General features: G+C 37.2%; 1 protein-coding gene across 2 annotated transcripts; it reads right to left on the bottom strand.

Annotated features, from left to right (window-relative positions):
* Positions 1-2,372: 2,372 nt before the first annotated feature.
* On the bottom strand, positions 2,373-21,070 carry ankib1a (ankyrin repeat and IBR domain containing 1a). 2 transcript variants are annotated; one of them, XM_043218154.1, is made up of 21 exons: positions 20,851-21,070; positions 17,924-18,203; positions 14,646-14,946; positions 14,233-14,415; positions 13,101-13,218; positions 12,196-12,401; positions 11,995-12,083; positions 11,084-11,228; positions 10,604-10,764; positions 9,814-9,902; positions 9,544-9,674; positions 7,785-7,919; positions 7,454-7,540; positions 7,283-7,349; positions 7,019-7,164; positions 6,747-6,925; positions 6,199-6,250; positions 5,905-5,979; positions 4,790-4,910; positions 4,641-4,684; positions 2,373-4,048 (listed from the first exon to the last, which is right to left on the bottom strand). In XM_043218154.1, exons 2-21 carry the CDS (start codon positions 18,109-18,111, stop codon positions 3,305-3,307), a joined length of 3,261 nt encoding a protein of 1,086 aa, XP_043074089.1. In that variant the 5' UTR covers positions 18,112-18,203; positions 20,851-21,070; the 3' UTR covers positions 2,373-3,304. The 2 variants fall into 2 exon arrangements, with proteins under 2 accessions (XP_043074089.1, XP_043074090.1); XM_043218155.1 differs by lacking the exon at positions 5,905-5,979.
* Between the last annotated feature and the right edge of the window lie 1,158 nt (positions 21,071-22,228).

Genomic DNA, 22,228 nt, shown 5'->3' with positions numbered 1-22,228 from the left:
ACACCTGATCCAGCTAATCAAGTACTTCAGTACTTCATGCATAGTATATGTGTTTTAGCAGGGTTGAATCTAAACTCTGCAGGACACCGCCCTCCAGGACCGAGTGCAGGACACCCCTGATGTAGTGCAAGCGTTCAATTTTAATCGACCATATTTCTTTCAAATGTCGTTAAAAACTCAGGCCAAAACACTGAAAAGAAAGCGACATCGTCTACAGACGATACAGGGTGTGTTTTTAACGATACTCAAAATAAGAAGTTACACAAATCGACATTAGAAAGCAAGTTTAGGAAAAAGGCTAACCTTTTAAAAAAAAAAATATATATATATATATATATATATATATATATATATATATATATATATATATATATATATATATATATATATATATATAATATATTTCAACTCAAAATAAATCAACAAATCCGGAAAAAGATTGAACTGGATTTCACTGTTTAATGTCAAAGTATGTTTGATGCATTAGTTTTTCATGAACCACAACAAAACAGGACTGCACTTTAAACTTTTAATCCAAGCAAACCTTTACCAATACTTTCTGTTTATTGGCTACACATCATACAAACTGGGAATGTATCAAGTATAGTCTATGAAAGTGCAAATGACGATGCAAATGTTAACGGTTATGTTTCCCAAAATAAAACAAAAAAAAAGAAAGAAAGAAATACCACCACCATAAATGGATGTAAAAATGGTTGTTACTACACACAATGTCAAATTTGTAAAAAAAAAAAAAAAAAAATATGAAATAAAACAGAAAACACTGGCCATCACTTCCAATGCAAAACTTTGTTTGGGGAGAAAAACAAAACTAAATACACAAAACTATAACCACCAAATCTACATTTATCCCTCATTTCATAATGTCAATAAAAGACACCTCTCTAGGGCCACAGACCTTTCTAACAGTAATGTCATTAAAAGACAGTCAGAACATGGCAACCTGTTCAGTATAATACAAACACGAGGCTGCTGTCAACACGAGCCAAAAACTATTCTGTCTGAAAAAAGAAATTAAATTTTTTTATCAGTTCATGAATATGTAAAGTTGATTGTATTTGATTGACACAGCAAACACTAACATAATTAGGCAACATGTATATAAATAAGAAAGTACAAAAAAGGCACACTGATGAGCACAGTAAATTAAAGAAAACAAATGAAAACTAAATTTCTCCAAATCTATGACCTTCCAACAATCATGTATCAGTAATAGAAATAGTCTGGTTCAAATACACTTTAAGATCCAGGAACGGTGTATGAATTATGTTTTAAATACATTGCTTTTGTTGTACAAACTAAAAGGATAATGTGGCAACCAATAGAATGCCACAGATGCCGTCTACAAATCTTAAATTGTATTTAACCTGGAAACCTTATCCTTGAAAAGCCTCTTGATTACTGCACAGTATGTTTCGTCGGTGAGGGATGTGATGAGGCCTTCTGCAAATGTTTGATAATTGGTAAACAGATGATTAATTTGGCCTTATAAGCCGTGCATAAAATAAGAGACATAATGCAATTTTGATACAGGTTTTTGTTGTTAAAATGAATGACTTTCTATGTATAGAACATATACATAGTTCGGCACACAAACAAAAATTAAAAGCACTGTTGTTATCTCACTATTGCTTAAGAAGACCTGTGAAGTGCCTTTATGCATATATATGCGTTATTCATGAGCCCAAATTAAATACACAACACAGGATAATCAGAGGTATTGTGTGTAGTAGTCACAATAGATAAGGTAATAAATGCCCTCACATTTTCAGGAGTGTAAGTTTACATGAAGGGTAACCTTTTGGAAGCGAACAAGGTCTTCTGCAGGACAATATGACAATAGTTGAAGAATAAACGGTTTGAAGATTTCAAAACACTAATTTTTAACATGAAATGTGCACTGTGCAATCTGCACTTGTATTAATGTGACTTGATTAGATGAAATAAAAACAACATTAGTGTTTTTTTTTTTAAATAAGAGAACAGAGCATCAGAGAGCTGTAGAACTAAAAACAAAACAGGGCAAAAGTTCAGGTCTTAACGATGGCTTCACACTCATTCAGTGTAACTGTAAGAGCCAAGAAACATTGGATGGATGCTTTCATATTTCTTCTGCACGTAAACATTCCATTTTCTTCTCAGAAAGATACAACTACGTCCAAAATTCATCCATTTAATTTCCGTTCATTTGAACTTAAGAAAGAATGACTTTCCAATCTAATACAGATGAAGCTTTCTCTCATGGCACCCACAGCAAGACTTGTAGAGATGGCCAAAGTGGCGTTTGCTTCAGCAAAACGAAAACCTTGTAACTGTTAAATGAAGTGGATCTTCCAGTGAAAATGACAGACTTCTCTCGATGGTGTAGGTTCATGTCTCCAACCGTTCAGCACGCATAAATCCCACCTCTTTGTTACAATCGACTGCAATCAACACAACAATGGATACAACCAAGTCGCCACCTAACATTTTTTTTTTTTCCAAATATCCATTTCCCTCAGATCTATACACATATAGAATAAAATACCTGTCGCTACTTCCATGTCATTGTGAGTTTAACACTTTGCAACATTCACTTATAACCGTGTTCTTATGTGCACAGAAATGGTTCTTACACAAAATTCTTGCCCTATTCTTCTCAAAAGGTACGCATGTATATTTGCTCTTACTATCTTATAATGTTAATAGATCCAGATTATTCTACATAAAAGTCCCTAAAATGAGCAATTAGCATAATTAGTGCCCTAACCATCTCCATATAAATGGCTTTTAAACACAAAATAAAGACTTTTATTTGGGCCTAAAAATACATTTTTATGCAAAGCCAATGCCAGATCTAAAATACATCAATTTTTTTTACGCTAAAACACTTTTGGGTCCCTCAACTGTTCAAATTTCCAACTTTTCGGCTTACACCATTTCATGTTTCTAAGGCCACCAGGACTGATTTTTACATACATACAGTTCTAGTTGGTTCTAAATGTTATGCTAAAATGTAGAAAAAAAACAAAAAAGTGCTAAGATATTAAAGAATTATGATTTCTGTGCAAAACATTCATACACACACAAATACGGTTAGTGAATGAGACTCACTCTTCTCTCATCAGCTTTCATTAGCTTGAATATTTTTTTTTTCTTCCACCAGACGCGTTGCAACACACAACCAAGACAAGTCCCGTCTACCCACAATGCACCAAATCACTCTTCTCCATTTCTAAACAAGCAATTCTGCTTTTATTTAGTGTTTTGGCACTCAATTGGTAAACATAATTAGACTTTTTCCTCAGACTAGGTGCATTTCTTCCTCCCACTCTAAAGAGAGGTGGGTTACTTGCTCATCCCGTTCAGTACTGCTCTCTGGACAAACTGCACTAGTGAGATCTACGCTGCCACCTGAACCCTCCAAGTCTGGCTCCGCTTTAGGAGGTTGTGCATCATCCACACATTCTAGCTCCAAAAGCTGCGATGCCAACACTTCTGCGCTCTCTTTCATTAGCGACAGGGAATCCTCCTCAGGACTCCCCACCTCATTCTTATCGTCCTGGGCTTTGGCAGATTGTCCTTCTCCAAAAACGGGTGGCTCGGAACTGGCATCTGAGGTGGCTGAGGGAATCAGTGCAATGCTCTGTGGATTCATATCATGGAACCAGGCCATAATGTTGCCAAGCAGGTTGGCGTTGGTGGAAGGGTCCAGGCAGTCAGGGTCACTAGGGGTGAAGGCGTTACCCAAGGCATCAGGGTAGGAACTCATGTTAAAGGGTGTATAGTGGCTGGTAATGTTGCCCAGTCTCATTAGGCTGTCTCCCAGCTCCAGAAGCTCAGAGCTGCTCATGGAAGCTCGGGGGGGATCCGCAGAATGGGGCGCAGAATCCAGTCTAGAGGGCAGAGAGGAACCACTGGCACCTACAGAGGCATCGTTACTGAGCACATCCTGAGGCTCGGGGTCCAAGGCCAGCCCGGACTCCTGTAGGGACAGCTGAATAGCCAACAAAATATTGGGGTCATCTTCATCCAGAGACCCAAGTGCCTGAGGGATAAAAAGGGTTCAAATTCTCAATATATGCTTTTTGAGTCATTTTTAAGCTCCACAGCTATTCATATGCGCGGGGTCAGTAAAAAGTGACCAAGACCTTTAATTTATCAAATAATTCTGAAGGAAATGCATCACAGAACTGCAAAAATATTAGGCAGCACAAATTACGGCTGCTGAAAATTCAACTTTCCCATCACAGGAATAAAACATTTTTGAAATATATTCAAATGGAAAATTTCATAATACTGTTTTACAGTGCTTTTGGTCAAATAAATGCAGCACTGCTGAGCACTGAGAGACTTCTTCCCAAAAACATCCTACCAACCCCAAAATTTTCAACAGCAGTGTATTTAAATGTAGTTCCATGTTTAAATGACATATAATAGCATATAAAATGTTTTCTGGTTCATGAAAAATGTATAAAATATTTATAACAATATTTATATAAAATCTTGCAATTTAGTTGACTAAAATTGATGTCATTTGAAAAAAATTAAACAAAAAGTTTATATTTACATCCAATATGTGTGTATATTTATTATTAATCAGGTTAGAAAATCTTTATATATATAAACAGTATATTCACCGTGGACATCCCATGCCTTTGTGTGTTGCCTCCTTCATGCGTTTCTGTAGACATAAATTGGACATACAGTAATTTCAAACTCTGTGACACTGACACAAATTTCTATCCTAACTTCTTGTGGGGGTCACTATCTCAGTCAGAAGCTTTACCTAAACTGTTGTCATTGGAGTCATGTGGTTCAGGGGTGTTACTGCGGAGGCTGTGCAGTCTGAGAAAGTCTCCTCTACGCCTCTGCCTGTGTCTCCGTCTGTACTGGAAGTCTGAGTATTCCTGCAGTAACCATCGAGCGCAGTTTCATTACAAAAATACATCATTTGTTGTCAAAGAGCAGCAATTAATTAATGGATCGATCCTTTAAAAATATACAGGCTCTAACAAGAATACTGACTGACTTCAATATTACAAGTAGTGTATAGAAGTAGAAAATTATTATTACTACTAATTTAGATTCAAATAAAACACAGAGCCTACAACATATTTGGACACTGAAATCATACTTAAAAATGTATTTCATATTATTATATAACAATGTCTAACCATGGTTTTATTTAAAAACACTTCCAGCAAAACACTCAAAAAAAAAAAAAAAAAAAAAAAAAAAAAAAAAAAACTACTGTAAGTGGATATTTTCTGGTTGTAACACTTTAGTTAACATGCCGTAGTACATGTTCATGGTTAATACAATGATCAACATCAATGGTTATTCTTCAAAACTGAAAACCTGAATTATTTTTTAAAAGTCTTTCTTTGCAGATGCCTCTTAGTTTAATATCCAATTATCCCTTGCAATAGAGTTCATACTTAAGAATGATTGAGTGTCCAAATCCTTTTTGAGGCCACTGTGTGTGTGTGAGAGACACACTGTGTATATATATACAAAATCACACATATATTAAAATGCTAATATTACAATTTTACAATTGTTAGAAAACTGAATGCAGACCATCTGCAAAGGCAAACTGAGTGCATGACAAAGCAATCTACAACAGTGTCCACATTTCAAGAACGGTGAAGTTGACCACAGGACAGGAATTATGGATTATTTAAGCATTTAGGCTGAGTAACGGCATAGTCCTTTATCTGGAATATTCCAGGAGATGACCAGCCTTAACAGTTAAACACCAGATTACATTTATTCTGACAGCATCATATATATTATGTCATACTGGACGTATGAATGACTATAAAACTGATGCTGCACCAAATTTGGTGAACTACGAATTGTTAACTAAAGACTGTTTCGTTATTTTGACTTCAGCAGTACCTGCGGCTGGCCTCCTGCATTGAAATTGCCCTCACGCTGTGCATTTGATCCCCGTACTGGGTGATTCCTCACCATCTTTGGACACAGAATGAGATTCAGTGACTGCTAGTACTTTACAACAACACACAGCTCTCCTACATTATTACAAGGACATCTCAGAGAGTCAGAGGGCATTAAAAGTCTAGTGAGCTACAACTCTGGCCGGCTGTGTGAGCTTTGCAAAAGCAGAGGTTAGTTGAAACAGAAAAAAAAAAATTAAAAAAACAAGGACAGGAGCATTAATAAAAGTAATACCTCAGGAGAGGCAAATCCTAGATACTCCCAATCCCAAGTCCCACCAGCAAAACTGCAAAAGAAAAAAAAAAAGTACAGTGGCTGTAGGGTTTTATTTCTGTTAGTATAATACATTATATAGTATAATAGTGTTCTTCAGCGAGCTACAATGAGTTATAAAAAGAAATTGAACAACAAAAAAATCCTTTACTATAACGCAAACACTATTTAATGATAATAATATGCTTATATAGAAAATATTAATATTAAAAGATGTCTTGATTTCATAATTACTGCATTTCAACAGAAAACTGCAGGGAAACCTTTTTCTATTTTCAAAATAAAATTTGTATCCTTCATGATATTACCATGGTAGGAAAAGTACTACAGTAGTACAGTGTATGGTATTAGATGGTAATACTATGATACTTTTAAAAACACTGAAATTCATGTTTTTGTTCCTATATGTTATTTGCGTATACTGTATATTGAAAATGTTTACTATTCTGTTGTACTAGTACACTAGCAAAAATGATAAAAATGGTGTAAATAGCAGCAGAAGGATTTACCTGCGGCGGGGAGCCTCGGGAGAATCATTTGGGGCGACACCTCGAGCCACAGAGGCCAAGAACTCCCGTCTCTTCTGCTGCACCAGATACGTGGCACTGATGATCTTATGGCGAGGGGTGCGGAGGTAAGGCCTGTTCACCTTCTGAGCAAGGTCTTCAGTGACCATCTCTAAATCAGTCTGTGTATGTTGGAGAAAGGTGAAGAGCACATCAGCAAGAAAATGTTGAAAGGAAACTTGTGTTCTCTTGTGACTAGATATCGTTCTCATTACCTGCATAAGTTCAAATATTTCTTTCTTTGTGCTTTTGGGCTCCAAGAAGAAACTATACGGATAAGAGCACTTAAGGATGCGTCGGGTCTTGAGAAGTTCGTGCACACCATCTTCAATGAAGGTGGTGTCAGGTGGGGCTCCTTCCCCTTGAAAAAACAGATGTATTGACATTGTTACATATTTATATTATTTGAAATGCGCCTACGTACTGTATCACACTTCAAACTAAAGCGGATAGTAGTATTTCAATTTTGTTCCACTCACTTCCAATGAAAGCTTTGCTTAGTTGCTCCATCTTTTCTTTGGCTGTTTTCAGGAGTCGTTCTTCTAACTAATTTAAAAGAAGCATTTTTTTGATGAATGACCGTGAACAAATAGCAAGGCAATCACTCAACTGCAACGTTTTTAAGACATTCATTATATAATTAATCCTACCTGGTAACTGTGTTCATGATTCTTGTATCGAGTGTAATAATGCATAAAACGGTCAAGTTCCTGAAAACTCTTGTGCTTTTTTTCTGCCTGCGAGGACAGAGTAAAAGAAAGAGTAACTTCCTGGTGGGAATTCAAGCTCATAACACCACAAACTCTGAACAAAAGGGCAGAACTTGTTTTACACATGAGAAATATGAGCGTGGAAAGTAAATGTGAAATGCCGAGCCTTTTCTTCGCTGGTACCATTCAAAAGCAATGCACAAACAAATCACAGACGATCCAAAGAAAAACCATGCACGGCTGCCCTGTTGATGAACTCATTAGTTAGTACCTCCACAGTCATCTCCTTGGACTGTTCCTCCACCTGTTGGATGACCTCGTAGCGCGTGCAGCGATAGTATCCTCCGGTAGAGGAGCTGTGTTTCTTCCATTCCTCAAGACAAATCCAGCAGAAATCATACTTGCACTGCAAAGAGACCCAAATGAGAAATCGGAGCAAAACAGCACTAGAAAGCCGTTTTAGAAATTGTTTTGAATTATACAAATGAAACCCAAACGTAACATAAACGTAACATAAACTAGCAAGAAATACCAATCAGCAAGCGTGTTACTAATCAACGAAAAGAGTGTACGACCACGAGTGAGCATTCAGCATTTGTTTGTGTGATCGTGTGACGTTGCCTTTCCACCACGTGCTGGTGGTGTGAATAGCTCCCCCCTGCCCCGCACCTGTCACTCAAAGCCTCAGTTAAGCCTTCATTAAGAAAATAACAGTGAGACTATGGCCTTCACACTGGCTTTGTTCAAACACCTGCCTCTGACGTCAAAGGGCCGCTTTGCATCACACATGCATCGTGCATCTGGGTCAAACTCATGCAAACACACTCATATGAAGTCTGTAAGACATTTTATAATGGCGGCTTTACATTATATTGTACATTATACAAAAAAATGGTATGTAAATGCCATTAATTACAGGAGTAAGGTATATTTAGTCAAACAGCATCTCAAAAAAAAAAGCATCACTTGAATCTTTTCACTTTGTGGAGCTTAGAATTAAAGTGCTCAAAAAATAAAATATTTTTGAATATATTTTCTTGGTTGAATACTAATTATATTGCAGCCCTTTAATTTGATTGAACAAGCAGTTTTCAAACATTGCTGATATTTCTTATAATAACATTATTTCTTATAAATAAGAGAGCTGGTAATATTGGGTTTAAAATCAACATTAATCAGCATTAAGAAATTGTATTAATTTAAAAACTGATACAAAAAAAAGCTATACATCATTATCTTAATGCTGTACTAAATATTACAAAACTCCAAGCACAATCTATTAATAAACATATATATGAATCTATAAAATATTTATAAAACTTTGTTTGCGTTCAATTAAATTGATGTTTTTAACATTATTTGGATGGCATGCTTTGTTTTGTTTTTTTTTATAATTAAAAACAAAATGTCCACATAGGATTAAAATGTTTCTAGAGCTAAATATTGTCCTTAATAAATGTGCCATACATATGTAATTACCAGTTTCTTCTTACTGATAAAATAAAATATACTAAAGGACTTGTCTCCGCTAGTTTCGGCTCATGCCACCAGTGCTTTAAAACGAGGACCAAGAGATTTAAGGACAGTTTCTTTCCTAGAGCCATAACCATTATGAACTCTAACATGCGCTGACCTCATACATTCTTCACTTGAATATCAGTCCTTCTTTAAAGCAATGTTCCCCTCCCCTTTGGGGAAAGAGTGCAATATAGAGTTCTCAACTCTCTTCGTTGAAATTTAGTCTTAAATAACTCTTCATTGTGTAAGTAAATAAAATGGTTAAAGTTACTGTGTTAAATGTGCACTACACAATAATGTAAATTATGCTGGGGGGAAGCTATCCTAATTTAATTTGTACACGTGTCTAATGACAATAGAAGGCATTCATTCATTCATAGAATACATTTTCGAACATTTGACCTCATTAGTCCACAATGTATCAGCTGATAATCATCAGACAGTCACAATTTAGCGGGCTGACATTCGAATGACTGTGTCGTTTTTGTCTACATACGCCATTCTGTACTGACCTTCGCGCACTGCATGTGATTACAGCCTTCATTTTTCTGGATGGGGGACTTGCAGTTGGCACAAGGTTTAGAGTTGGTAAGTAGCCACAGGCAGTTGGCAGCATCTTCATAGGCTTCACTCACACCAGCCACTGTTCAGAGACAGAGAGGAGCTCAATATTAAAACCTACAGCAGCACATTTTCAATAATTAACATCCATTAAATACAGGTACAAGTGAAGATGCATATATTTAGTAAAGGTGCAGACTGAAAAGTCTGGAGCGCTTTACATTCTTCAGGCTTCATTTCAGACACTTTCTGCAGCCACATCTTCCACGTCTCACAGTCACAAGGTTCATGGGCATCACCAAGACATTCCCTGAGAAAAAACACAGAGAGATAAACATGAACACTGCACTTTTCAGGATAAACATTAGGTGATCTCATGAAACCTGTTTTGAACATGATTGTGTCAGATTATCTCCTTAAAAATGATCCCATATAAAAATAAATGTATGTGACCCTGGACCACAAAACCTAAAAAAAATCTAAAGGCTAAATAAATAAGTTTTCCACTGATGTATGGTTTGTTAGGATCAGACAATATTTGGCTGAGATACAACCATTTGAAAACTTGGAATCTGAGGGTGCAAAGAAAAATTGCCTTTAAAGTTGTTCAAATTCAGCTTTTAGCAAAAAAATAAGGTTTAATATATTTAGAATCAGAATTTTACAGAATCTTCATGGAACATGACCTTAATAATTTCTGGCAAAAAATTATCATAATCTTTACTCATATAATGTCTTTTAGGCTACTGCTACAAATATATCCCAGCGACTTAAGACTTGTTTGGTGATCCAGGGTCACATATTATATTTAATATTTTTATAAAAGTGCTTTTGTATGCACTAGCCCAATAAGCTCTCATTGACATTAACACATGGGGAAATGGGGAAAAGTACAGCATTATATTGGACTGCTTTTATTTACTATTTAGTCTATAATGTACACACACACACACACACACACACACACACACACACACACACACAAATAAAGGAAATAGCTGGTTAAAATACCAGCAGAAGAGATGGCCTTTGCCACAGTCTACAGCAGGGGCTTTGAGCAAGGGGAAGCTCAGAGGGTCAGAGGCTCCAGGGCCTGGTCTAGTCAGTCGAACGGCTCTTTCACATCTGGCTACGGGGCACCAGCGAATGGCAGGGTTATTGTCCACAAAAGCCTGGTGATGGAAAAGAAACGCGTTTAAACTTCCTCATTTTTTTGGATGACGTAAACGACCCGATATTCCAAATCGATTTTAATCTATAAATCATCCAAATCAAATTGACGTGATATTTACTCAACAATCAAACATTTGACTTTTGAGCATGTGTGTTTACAAAAAGCTTTTTTTTCCCCTCGAACAAACACTGGCATAAACTCAACCAACAGCAGGATGCTGTCAGCATTTTGATCCAAAGCCACCGTCAGACTATGATAAGAAAAATAAAATGGCAGCTTTGAAATGCTTTCTGGTGCTTTGTGAGCTGCAATTGTACCTTAATGTCAAACTGCAGGTAGCGCTTATCCATCTCTCTGGAGACTACGCTTTCAATGACCTCCACAGGAACCAGCTGGAAGCAGTCGTAAGCAGGGCAAAAGATGTTATGTGCTTCCCCTTCTTGGATCTTCAAATTCAAAAACCTGACATCCAGACAAACAGTGTTCAAAGACCAAGTGGATCATAAACAATCTGCAATATACTGTTTTTGTTTGTTTTTGTAGCTGAGATGGATTTTCCTATTCATTTTATCCACAGAATTTTGGAAATGTCAAAAAACATCAAAAGATTTTCTTTGAGGGAAACAACTACTCATCACATGAGGACCTGCAAATGCCATAAACATACAGGAAATGGTAAAATACATATCTGAAATAGTCAGTGATTATGAGTATAAAAACAATATATTTGATAGCTATTCCATTATAAAATATTTCCAGAACATACACTAATGTTTAACAGTTTTGCTTCTAAAATATTTTAGATTGTTTTCGAAATTTATTATGCTTACAGAGGCCACATTTATTTAATATATATTATTGATATAAATATTGTTTTTTTATTTTAATCATTTAAAATGTAATTATTCCTTTGTCTTGAGTGTCACATGGTCCTTCACAAATCACTCTCATGCTGATTTTGCACTCAAGAAACATTTCTGAAAACAGTTGTGGTGCAAAATGTTTTTGTGAAAACTGAGATGTATTGTGCCATGGCGAGACATATAGTGACTTTACTGTCACCATTCATCCATTTAATGCATTTCTGTCAAACGTATCTTATTTTTTAATCTCACTGATGGCAAACCTGGTAGTGTAAGTAGTAACCTGTAAGGGATGCATTATTAAAAAAAATATCTGATATGATACGATCTTGTGCATTAAACAAAAGTTATATTCCATTCCTTACCCCTCCCAGCATGCCCTGCAAAACTCGTGCCCACACGACATATCCACAGGGTCCTCAAACACAGATATGTTGCACATGCAAATCCCACACTACATGGGGATAAGAAACATTGAACAGACCATGTCAATATTCTTTTCAGCAATTGTACACTGAATGATAAAGAACGTGGATCATAAGCTCACTTGAGCCAATTAATCTCACCAGTGCAAGGCCATCAGTAGGAGACAGGCTGATCTCATCAGGGGAGGTGACAGAGGAGCGAGTTGTTCTCGGGGTTCTAGGAGAAGGCAGAGTGTCCCAGGCATTGTAGCCACTCGGTGGGGGAGTTGGCATCTGAACACCTGAGCGCTGGCAGCAGTCCTCCGCATTAGACATCCAATCTTCTAGAAGTTTTTCCCTGTCCCAGTCTGCTCAGCACAAAGGAGGTTTAAGCATACTGACATTAATATGTTCCTCTAATGCAGTCTTTCTCAACATTTGACAACAATGAATCCGTCTTGGAAAATGAGTGTACAGGCGTATCGCCCGTTTAGGACATCTGCCAGCGATATGATATTTTAAGAGAATTCCGCAATATACAATTTATTTACAATTTCACTTCTCAAAAAAAAAAAAAAAAAAAAAAAAAAAAAAAAAATACTGAAACCACATTCCGTCTTTTTGAATGTTGAATATGAAATCGGTGCCAAATACTTCAGTAAAGATTAAGCATGGAATGCACTGGTTTGCCCAGTAATGAAGACGAGCCAACCTCTTTTGCTTGTAATATCTTGAGGAATGAAGGGTCTTGGATATTGGCCAAATTTGGCATATTTTTTTTAATTGATCAAATGGATCAGCTGGCACAGAGACAGCCTTCTGCAATATATTACCTTTTCGTCTCTAATGTTTTACAAATACGTACTGCAGCAAAGCTATGGTAGAGGAATCAGACGATATTTATACATATAGCACGTAATCCAAAGTACAGTAAGGCTTTCAAGTGAGAGAATGTTTTATTGGTGCTCAAAAAAATCTAAAAGATTTTATATGACTACATCGGGATTTACTTGTGATGCCAATTATTATATCACTGAGTGTAGTTGTTTGCTGCAGTAAATTCATACCGTGAGCTCGTAGCAGGGCCTCGGCCGTGAAGAGAGGAGCCTGCAGCATATCGGCCGTCTCCACGATCAACATGTCTTTCAATCGACGCAAGTCTTGCAGTTTCAATCCCTCATATGGCTGGAGAGAACAAGAAGAGAGAATGGCAGGCTTAGAGAGATAAAGTTGAAACGTGTAAAGGAAAGAGGGTGTAAGAGGAGAAGTGATGGAAAGAGAACAAATAAAGCTTTTCCTTTTAAACTTCTGTATCGCTCTGCCTGTCTGGAGAAGTAAAACGAAGCAATCATGAGTCTGCTGTTGGCAATGGGGTCTATCCTCTTTCAAATGGTGCCCTATCCTTTGAATGTACAGCACCAAGTTATGATTTATCTTGAGCTCACTGCCTCAGCAGACAACTATGACTAATGAAATAACAGTGTATTCTCACACACAGTCACCGCTAGATTATCCATTTGTAGGCTAACTTCTGCCTATATTATATTTTGTGTTGGAAATCGCTTAACATATGTGACATCAAATGAAAATCTTTTGGAACTTTATAAATCCATTCCCTGTCCCTTCAGAGCAATTTAATGCATCCCTGCTGATTCGAAATTTTAATTTCTTTCTTGGAAAAAAAAAAAGGTTTAGGTGCAAAAGACGCAGTGTGAAATTAGAATTTAAAAATTAGAATTTCTTAACATTTGAAATGACTGAACCTACACATTTGAGTATGATAAAAAAGGACTCTGTCACACATTGTATGTTTATGCAATTGTACGTTGTATGTAAGTGCTGTCAAGGAATTAACCGCGATTAATCGAATCCAAAATAAAAGTTTTAGTTTACTTAATAAATACACAGTACTTGTATTAAAGAGAAAAATGTTATTTATATGAAGAAGTTATAAAAATATAAAATTTATAATTTTATATATTAATATATAAATTATATTAATATAAATATACATGTAACCAAGTGTAAAATGTTATATATATAATATATACATATATACACACACACACACACACACACACAGTATGTTTATACACACACACACACACACACACACACACACACACACACATATATACATATTTAAAAAAAATCACTAAGACCTCTATATTCAGAAAAGAGTTTTTAACATAGCCATACCTCTCGTCGGTCAAGGGCGGCATATTCTGCTTCTATCTCCTGAGCTCCAGCATCCTGAGAAAAAACCATCTGAGACTCCAGACTGAGCGCCAGCTCCTTGTGATGCTGTTTCTCCGCACAGTCACATGGCGTCTCTCTGTCCTCATTCTCCACAAACAAATCTGCACTGTTCTTCACCAATAACTGTAAAACACAAGACTGGAGGTTTCACGGAGTAATCAATCCTAGAGTGCTACAGTGAAACCAGAAAAGTATCCTCGCATGGTCATAAAGTTTGGCCACATACTAAACAGTTTAACAGAGCTGAATCTGAACTGAGGTTGAAACTGAAAATACAAAAAATACATACTCAATGCGTGAATTACATAAGAAAAAAAAAGACACACAAAAAAACCAAAAACAAATCTTGTTACCTCAACACAGTTCTTCATGCCAGCCGCCGCAGCGTAGTGCAGGCAGGTGCCCTTTTTGTTGTCGGAGGCATTGACATTGGCTCTCTCATACTCGCCCTGGTCCAGCTTGGCTCCGGTCCACTGAAGGATCATCTGGAGGCACTCAGCCCGCTTCTGTTCATCCTCCTGGGGGCGGCTGATCCGCGGCTGCAGCGCCCCCTCACTCAGCAGGATCTGCGGGCCCATGCACAGCAGGTGCAACGCAGTCTCATTGTGAACGTTGCATTTGTTGGGGTTGCCATCTTTGGAGAAAAGGAAAGCCCTGCAGAAAAGGAATTTGACTTTAAATCAGAATTACATACAAATTACAACAGCAAAACAAACAGTAAATGCTATTGAAAAAAGTATAGTTTTTGATTCAGACTTGATTCTTGAATTATTTAGACTGATCTTAATACAGCTTCATCTTGTTCACTGAAAACAACAAATCATTTAAAAATCAGGCATCAATAAAGCATACAGGCTACACAAAAAGCTGTAAACAAACATAGTATCTCCTTAAATTAGATGACCATTATATAACATTATAGGGTTTAAGGATCATATATTTATAACATGTGTGAGGCTTCAAGTTATTTTATCTGTCCGAAAAGGGCTTGATAGTGCAAACAGGTATTTGTCAATTTTAATTTATTATTATAGCTATGTATAATTTTTGTTTAAAGAAGACACATTTTCCCCCTTTTTACAAAATGTAATACAAGTCTCCAGTGACCCCAGAATGTGTCTGTGAAGTTTCAGCTTAAAATACCCCACGGATCATTTATCATTATGAAAATGGCTATTTTGCGTGGAAGCAGAAACACTAAATCTGTTTAAAAACATTAAAACCTGGAAAAGTCAGATTTTGTGATATGTCACCTTTAATCCATATTCATAAACACACTGGTTTGTAGCACAAATCCGACTGGAAGAACAACCATTTACTTCACTGTTATTCTTCTATTCATTTACCTATAATAGCAAAGGAATCAGATACACATTCACAGGAAATTTATTTCGATGTTGAACAATGAGTGGAATATAATGACATCCTGTTATCAACACTGGTTGATTCTGCATGCTTAGAGCCTTAAGGGTGCCAAGCAATAAATAGGAGTTTGACTTAACACTTCGTGGATTCCACCATGCTGTATTGCCCAATCAGCACCCAAGACCAGAAGTGTCTTATATATTGATTTTATAAGCCTCTATAAAACACCACAGTTAGTATTTAAAAATGACCTTCGTCTTCTTCTTAGAGATATTGCTTTAAGCAATAAAGTAGAGCTAGTGGCAGCAGCTACCATCTCAAACTTTCATAACATACAAGAATGTATTAGGATTTTAACAATACGATGAAAATGTCATGATGACACTGTTCAGAACAGCAGGAGCCGTCTGTCTCTCCCTCCCTGGTGATAATAAGGCGATTTAATCGAGGGAGCTTCAAAATGATTGATAACAGGTTTGAAATACACCATAGAATGGACTCTGAGAAATGTACAACCTTGTAAGCTTTAAGAATGAATTTAGCGATTGCATTCAGCAGGCTTTAATGCCTTTTAGTGGAAATGACTCAGCGAGCTGTTCTGGGAAGTCTGTGATGTGAATCTGGCAATCTGAGTTTATTAGTTGATGCAACTGAAAACAACAGCTCTAACTCCCAGCAATCCCCTAACCCTGCTCTCCAACTGAAACTGCACCTGAGAGGCCAGAAAGACTGGTTGAACTACCATGAAATTGACACGGACACCTGTTAACTACGCAACTGTTAAATCTATTGAGATGTAACAATAGAACATGCTGTAACCACATCATGAAATGCAAAGCCAAGCATTTGGGGTGGAATGACACCAACATCCAAGGATAATGTTTAAACAAACAGGTGAAAGACATCTTGTGCTTTGTTCTGCTGTATGCTAGCTAATTAAAGTGCGATCATTATAAAAACAAGACCACACAAAGAGTACACAAACATTAGGCCAGATGCCAGAATATGTGGCATTTGGCCACAAAAATTCTGGGTGTAGTCTAGACCGACAGGCTGTTTTTCCTCAAAGTGAATCAGAAGTCCAGTTACAAAACACAGAACTCTGGTATTAACTTTTAAGTACATAACCACTTCAAACTGTCCATTACAGCTTGGGTGGAGGTTCTAGGATGTTTGTAGTTTAGTCAACACTTTTAACTAGGAGGACACATGTAAAATAGCATTTTGACATTGCATACTGTTATTTAACTGGCTGATTTTATGCATCTTTGAGGTAAAGTCTGCTTGGAATCAATAGTCTGTGTTGTCCAAACGCTTCTGATCAAGCTTACAGGTGTGGTATAATCTGTATATCTGCACAAAAACAACAAAGCAAAATACTTTACATGTAAATCACTTTAAATGCAGATCAGATGCTTTTTCCAGTTGCAATGTGTTCTAGAAATCACGGTCATGGGTAGATATGCTTAACTTTTAACTTATATTCTGCATTTTTCAATAAATTTGAGAAGCAATCTGACTGTGAAGTCATTCAGGTTACTAGTAGTGTGCTCCAATGAGCTGTAAAATGAAAAGAGGAAAGTGAAAAGGAAAGAGGAGGTACAAAGATTCTTAGCTAGCTGTCCTAGCTGGTAATTACCAACCATTTTCTCAGAGGGGTGCATTAACTACACAAAGTCAGAGTTGGCTTCATGACTCCAAGTGGTACTGACTCAAATACCAAGTAATGGAATTCAACAACCATGCAAAAATAACCTTGCATCGAACAAAAACACCTCAGGCTCCACATAAGCTTCCCATTCCATGCATGTTTGCTTTAGGTCCTGTCTGTTCGGGGCCAATATGGGAAGGTTATTGAGTGTTTTTTTTTGTTTACCCTGAAGCAACAAACTTCTACAAATGTTGTTGTGCTATTTGAGTTTTACAATTACTTCAATAAAAGTGTTTTACTTGTTCATATGTTTGGCCGTAACACATACAGTACTTTTCAAAAGTTTGTTGTCAAGATCATTTTCTTTTTTTTGGTAAAACGTCTCATCAAAACATTCTGCAAAACTGATATATTTGTTCAGCCACTTTTAATAAATGTATTATCCCTGCTGAATAAAATGACTAATTTCTTTAAAAAGCAATACTAAACATCACAACATGTAATTTTCAATTATAGTAGTTCACTCTGGCACTGAAACTTAAGGTGAACAAGCACAAGTCGAGCAGTAGAGGCTAATGCTTGTATCTGGGCGCCCAATCATTCACAGGGTCTTACCTGATGAGGCGTGACATGGCATGGCGTGAGGCGTAGTGCAGGGGTGTGTTGTGTTGATAGGGCTCCCCATAAGATGCGTTGGGCTCCAGAGCTTCTTTAAATTGGGGGTTGCTCTCATAAAGCTGGCAAGCCAGGACTTCGTCTCCACTGATAAGTGCTTTACGAAACTTAGTGGCGGTATTCCCCATGGCAGGAGCTGTAGTGGGAGCCGCAGAGCGGCCCACATCAAGTTTTCAACGTTCAGCCAGCGTGAGAATGAACGGGCCGCATACCGCAAGTCCTGTAAACACATCAACACGATCACATTGTCTGGAAACTGTTATTCACCGTTACGTCACAGAATGTAAAATCAATGTGGAAAACCAACAGCACCATATTCCAATCTCTATTAAAAAAAAATCTGACACCGGACAATCAGGTTTTGCTCCTAATGTGATACATAATCTCTACACCCATCACTAGTCCATTACCTTCATCTCAAAGCTGGACTCAAAAATAGTGTTAGGCTTAAATCTGAAGCGTAAAATTACCGTGACCTTTTTAAAAATGAAAATGCTACATATCTGGCGCAAAAACAAGACAGTTTACATCCATCAATACTCTTTCTGGACTCTGAACTTAATCTATAAAAAGTCTAAACGCTTCTCGACAGTTGACACAGTTGATCAATGTAATCGACTGCTCGGTCTGCACTTTGATATTGCCAAAGTGTTTACACATTTCTGTGAAATCAACCAACAAATGGTTTAATTGGGGCAACTGAAATAATGCAACGAGACTTAGGATAGCGCGTAAGTCTTGAGGAGCATTTATTAAAAACGTAACTTTTGATTTGAGCACTTGAGCTTTTTGGAAAGCTGTATCATGCGCGAGGCAATAAAAAAAAAAAGATGCCAAGCGTGATCAAAACAATCAAACACGTCCATCTAGCATATGTTGACATAAAACAGTGGAAAAGTAACACAGATGCGCTCTGCTTTGTAACACATGGAACAGTAAAAAGTTATACAGTTTAGATTTTAATATATAACTCATACACAGCTTTCGTGCTATTGTGTGAAAAATAAACGAACTAAAGCTAAGACTCACATAACTATCCTATAAAAATCCCTAACGTAAGAAAACCAGTCTGCTTCCCATAAAGCTAATTTGCATATGACCACATTGTGCAAATAACAATCTTACACAGGTGTCCTTATCTGATCTTATCACTACCCTTTTTTTAAATCATCAGATAAAATTGCTGTGCTTCTTTTGATAAAAAAAAAAGACTATAGTAAAAAAAAGAAACCTTTTTAAAAAGGTTACATGACCTAAGGGATCTATAATGTTTCATCAGCAAAACAATCCAGTATGCATCATGTCATGCTCTAATAAATCTGCTTGAGAGGGTTGTGGGAGAGTAGAGGGCGGCAGCAGGTGCACCGATCGGGCATGAGTGAGTGGGAGCCGGGCGTTCGACCCGGATTTTTAGGTCATTCTGTCTGCTCTGTTGTTCTTTTCCACATCATTTCACATCTCACTCGCATTCAACAAAAATGTCTGTGGAGTTACATCAGAAACAAAGCACATTTTAGAACTCGGAAGGATCTTTATAAATGCACTTTGGGCTTGTGGTCGAACGGCTCATTTTCAGGTGGGACGTCTGAGAATGCAGAACAGATGAATTAAGAGCAGCACTTGGCAGGCACACAAAGAGAGGGAAACGTTTCTGTTCCACAAGCTTCCCCCACACTGGAGCTCAATCATTAAACGTACTGTGTGTCCATTAATGGAAAAACTCCATTTGCATTTATTTTACAGGCAGTGGGCTACTTTCAAACAATACAGGCTTTGTGTTAAAAGATGATCCTCAACTGCCATTTTCACTTTTAACAATGTCTGAAACTCCAGGCTAATTAATTGCCATGGCAGACAAGAACAGCATGCGGTAACCTGACATTTAAAGTGACAGTACCAAACCTTTACAATTATTTATAGAAGACAACCTAGAAGTCACCTTCACTGCAAAGTTACGCTTTATATCAGGTGACATTAACTACTTTCTATACTTATTATAACGTACATACATGTCGGTTCACGGTTATTACATTCAACGTAGCTCTCATTAAATGTACATTTGTACTTACACTTAATTGTACCCTTAACTGTAATCCCAAAACTGTAACCCTTCATCTTATTCCCAAAAGCACTCTATACCTCAAACTTGTAGGGATTTTCCATAACAACGTGTGGTTACATACGAAATACATAGTCTAGTAGGTATTTAATGTTGATAGCAGTAGTTAAGTGTGACCCACTGCATCTTAAACAAAGCGAATGATGACAAAGCTAACATGCTGCACAACATCTCCTTTTGTGTTCTTCAGAAGAAAGAAAGTCATGCGGGTTTGCAAGAGCATGAGGGCGAGTAAACGATGACATAATCTTCTCTTTGAGTGAACTACCCCTTTACAAATGCACAAAAAGTCGACACGGCCACAAGCTAAACACATGAAACACATTACATACGATGTCTAGAGATTTCTTGCTGGTTACTTCATGCAATCCATGGAGATGACCGCTGCACACCAGTTCTGGGACTTGTTTATTTGCTTTCAGTGGCTTCTCTTTGGCAGCTGAAACATTTCCAACAACCCTCGAAGAATAAAACGGGGCAGATTGTTCACCAAAAGCTTTGTACCTCTGCTTGTAGAGGATTTTGAAGGATGTGTTGATACCTAATAAGCACCATCAGTTCAGTTCAGTTCATCGATAACACCGGTCTATGACTGCCGGACCCCTCGCACTCGAGCCATCTACCCAACAAACACATGTTTGATAAAGCAGAGCTTTATTTTTCCACGCTCCTAAGCTGGTGAAGCGGAGATTTCGACACCAAGGCGTGCTGACACGAGCGATCAACACGCAAACATTCACACACGTACCTCATCACTGATTTGGACGTATCCGTTAAGCGTTGGCACATCAAATGACCGGAACAAGCAGCTTGCCGAAGCTCAGACCAACATTGCTATCGGACGGCAGACCTTCGATCATGTCAGAGATTATGTAAAAAGAAATAATAAAGAACTGTATAATCATAGGGGTGGTGCTCGTGCCTGTGTTTGCTGGTCATGCTCTCATTTCATAGGACAATAATCTGCGTCTCCTTCGCGGTGTTAACGGTAGATGAAGGACCGAGGCTAAGAGCCGCTTACTGCCCCCTACCGAGAAGTTTGAGGAACAGTCGAAGGTCAGCTCAGAGCCTTGCACTTTTGAAAGCGTCGTATCCACTTACAAGAGTCGTATCAGTAGAGTTATAAATAATACAGTTTTAGTGCATTACAAAAAGAAACAATTACGGGAGTACAAATCTGCGATACAAACCTGAAATACATAAACAAATAACTGAAAAGTAGGCTAATAAATGAAAATAAATAGGCCTAACCTTTAAAAACATAAATCGTTGAAAAAATTTAAATTAGTTCGGAATTTATCCTGCGTTATTTGTACTATTTCATTTCTTTCTGTATGCAACCTGTTTAATTTATGAAATATCACTTTCTTTAGTATTTTCTTTATTTTCAATGTTATGTGACAGACGTTTGTATATTTGTTTACGTGAAACTGAAGTCTGAATTTTTATTTATGTCGCGACTCTGTGTAGATTAATTCATGGATAACTCAAAGAACTAGCAAAGAACATTTTGGTCACAAACGCGATCTCATTATTTAAAAAAAAAAAAAAAAAAAGTAACGCTTTTGCGCCACCTAAAGGAATAAAATCCGACTTTAAATCAGTTTATTGAGCGGCGTGTAGAAAATGATTAAATATGAGCTGAATCAGTATTTTGATTTTGAGAGAGATGGCATTGAATCGATGTTATACAGCTGTCAAAAGGTTCTGATGAAGGACAGGGCCTTTACCTTTAAATTACAGGCAGTTTTTATAGGCCTACATTTTTTAATTAGGGCATATTTTGATCACTCTTTGATTTCACTACTATTTCAAGCTGCAGTCAAAACAGGCCATCGGTTGACGACAGCAGTTCTGCTCCAGCCAGATTAGTTCCTTTAGGGTTTGTGCACGTTTTGACCTCTTTGGACGACCTTTATATAAAATGAGAAGTTGCTTATTGCTGAAAGATAAAATATAGGCCCACTCATTTTCTGTGTTAAATCTGTTACTCATTGGTCTGTACGCTTGCCTCCTGAAAAAAGCAAGCAAAGCCTTAACGCTGGGAATGTCTTTATCAATTGAAGATCTACATCACTTGCAAATAATTCAACTAGCATTATCAATGAAACGCAAGAACGCTTTGC

The sequence above is a fragment of the Puntigrus tetrazona genome, chromosome 19 (assembly GCF_018831695.1).
Source record: "Puntigrus tetrazona isolate hp1 chromosome 19, ASM1883169v1, whole genome shotgun sequence".
NCBI lineage: Eukaryota > Metazoa > Chordata > Actinopteri > Cypriniformes > Cyprinidae > Puntigrus > Puntigrus tetrazona.
The sequence above is the reverse complement of the archived record's forward strand: the minus strand, read 5'-3'. Positions and strand labels throughout refer to the sequence as shown.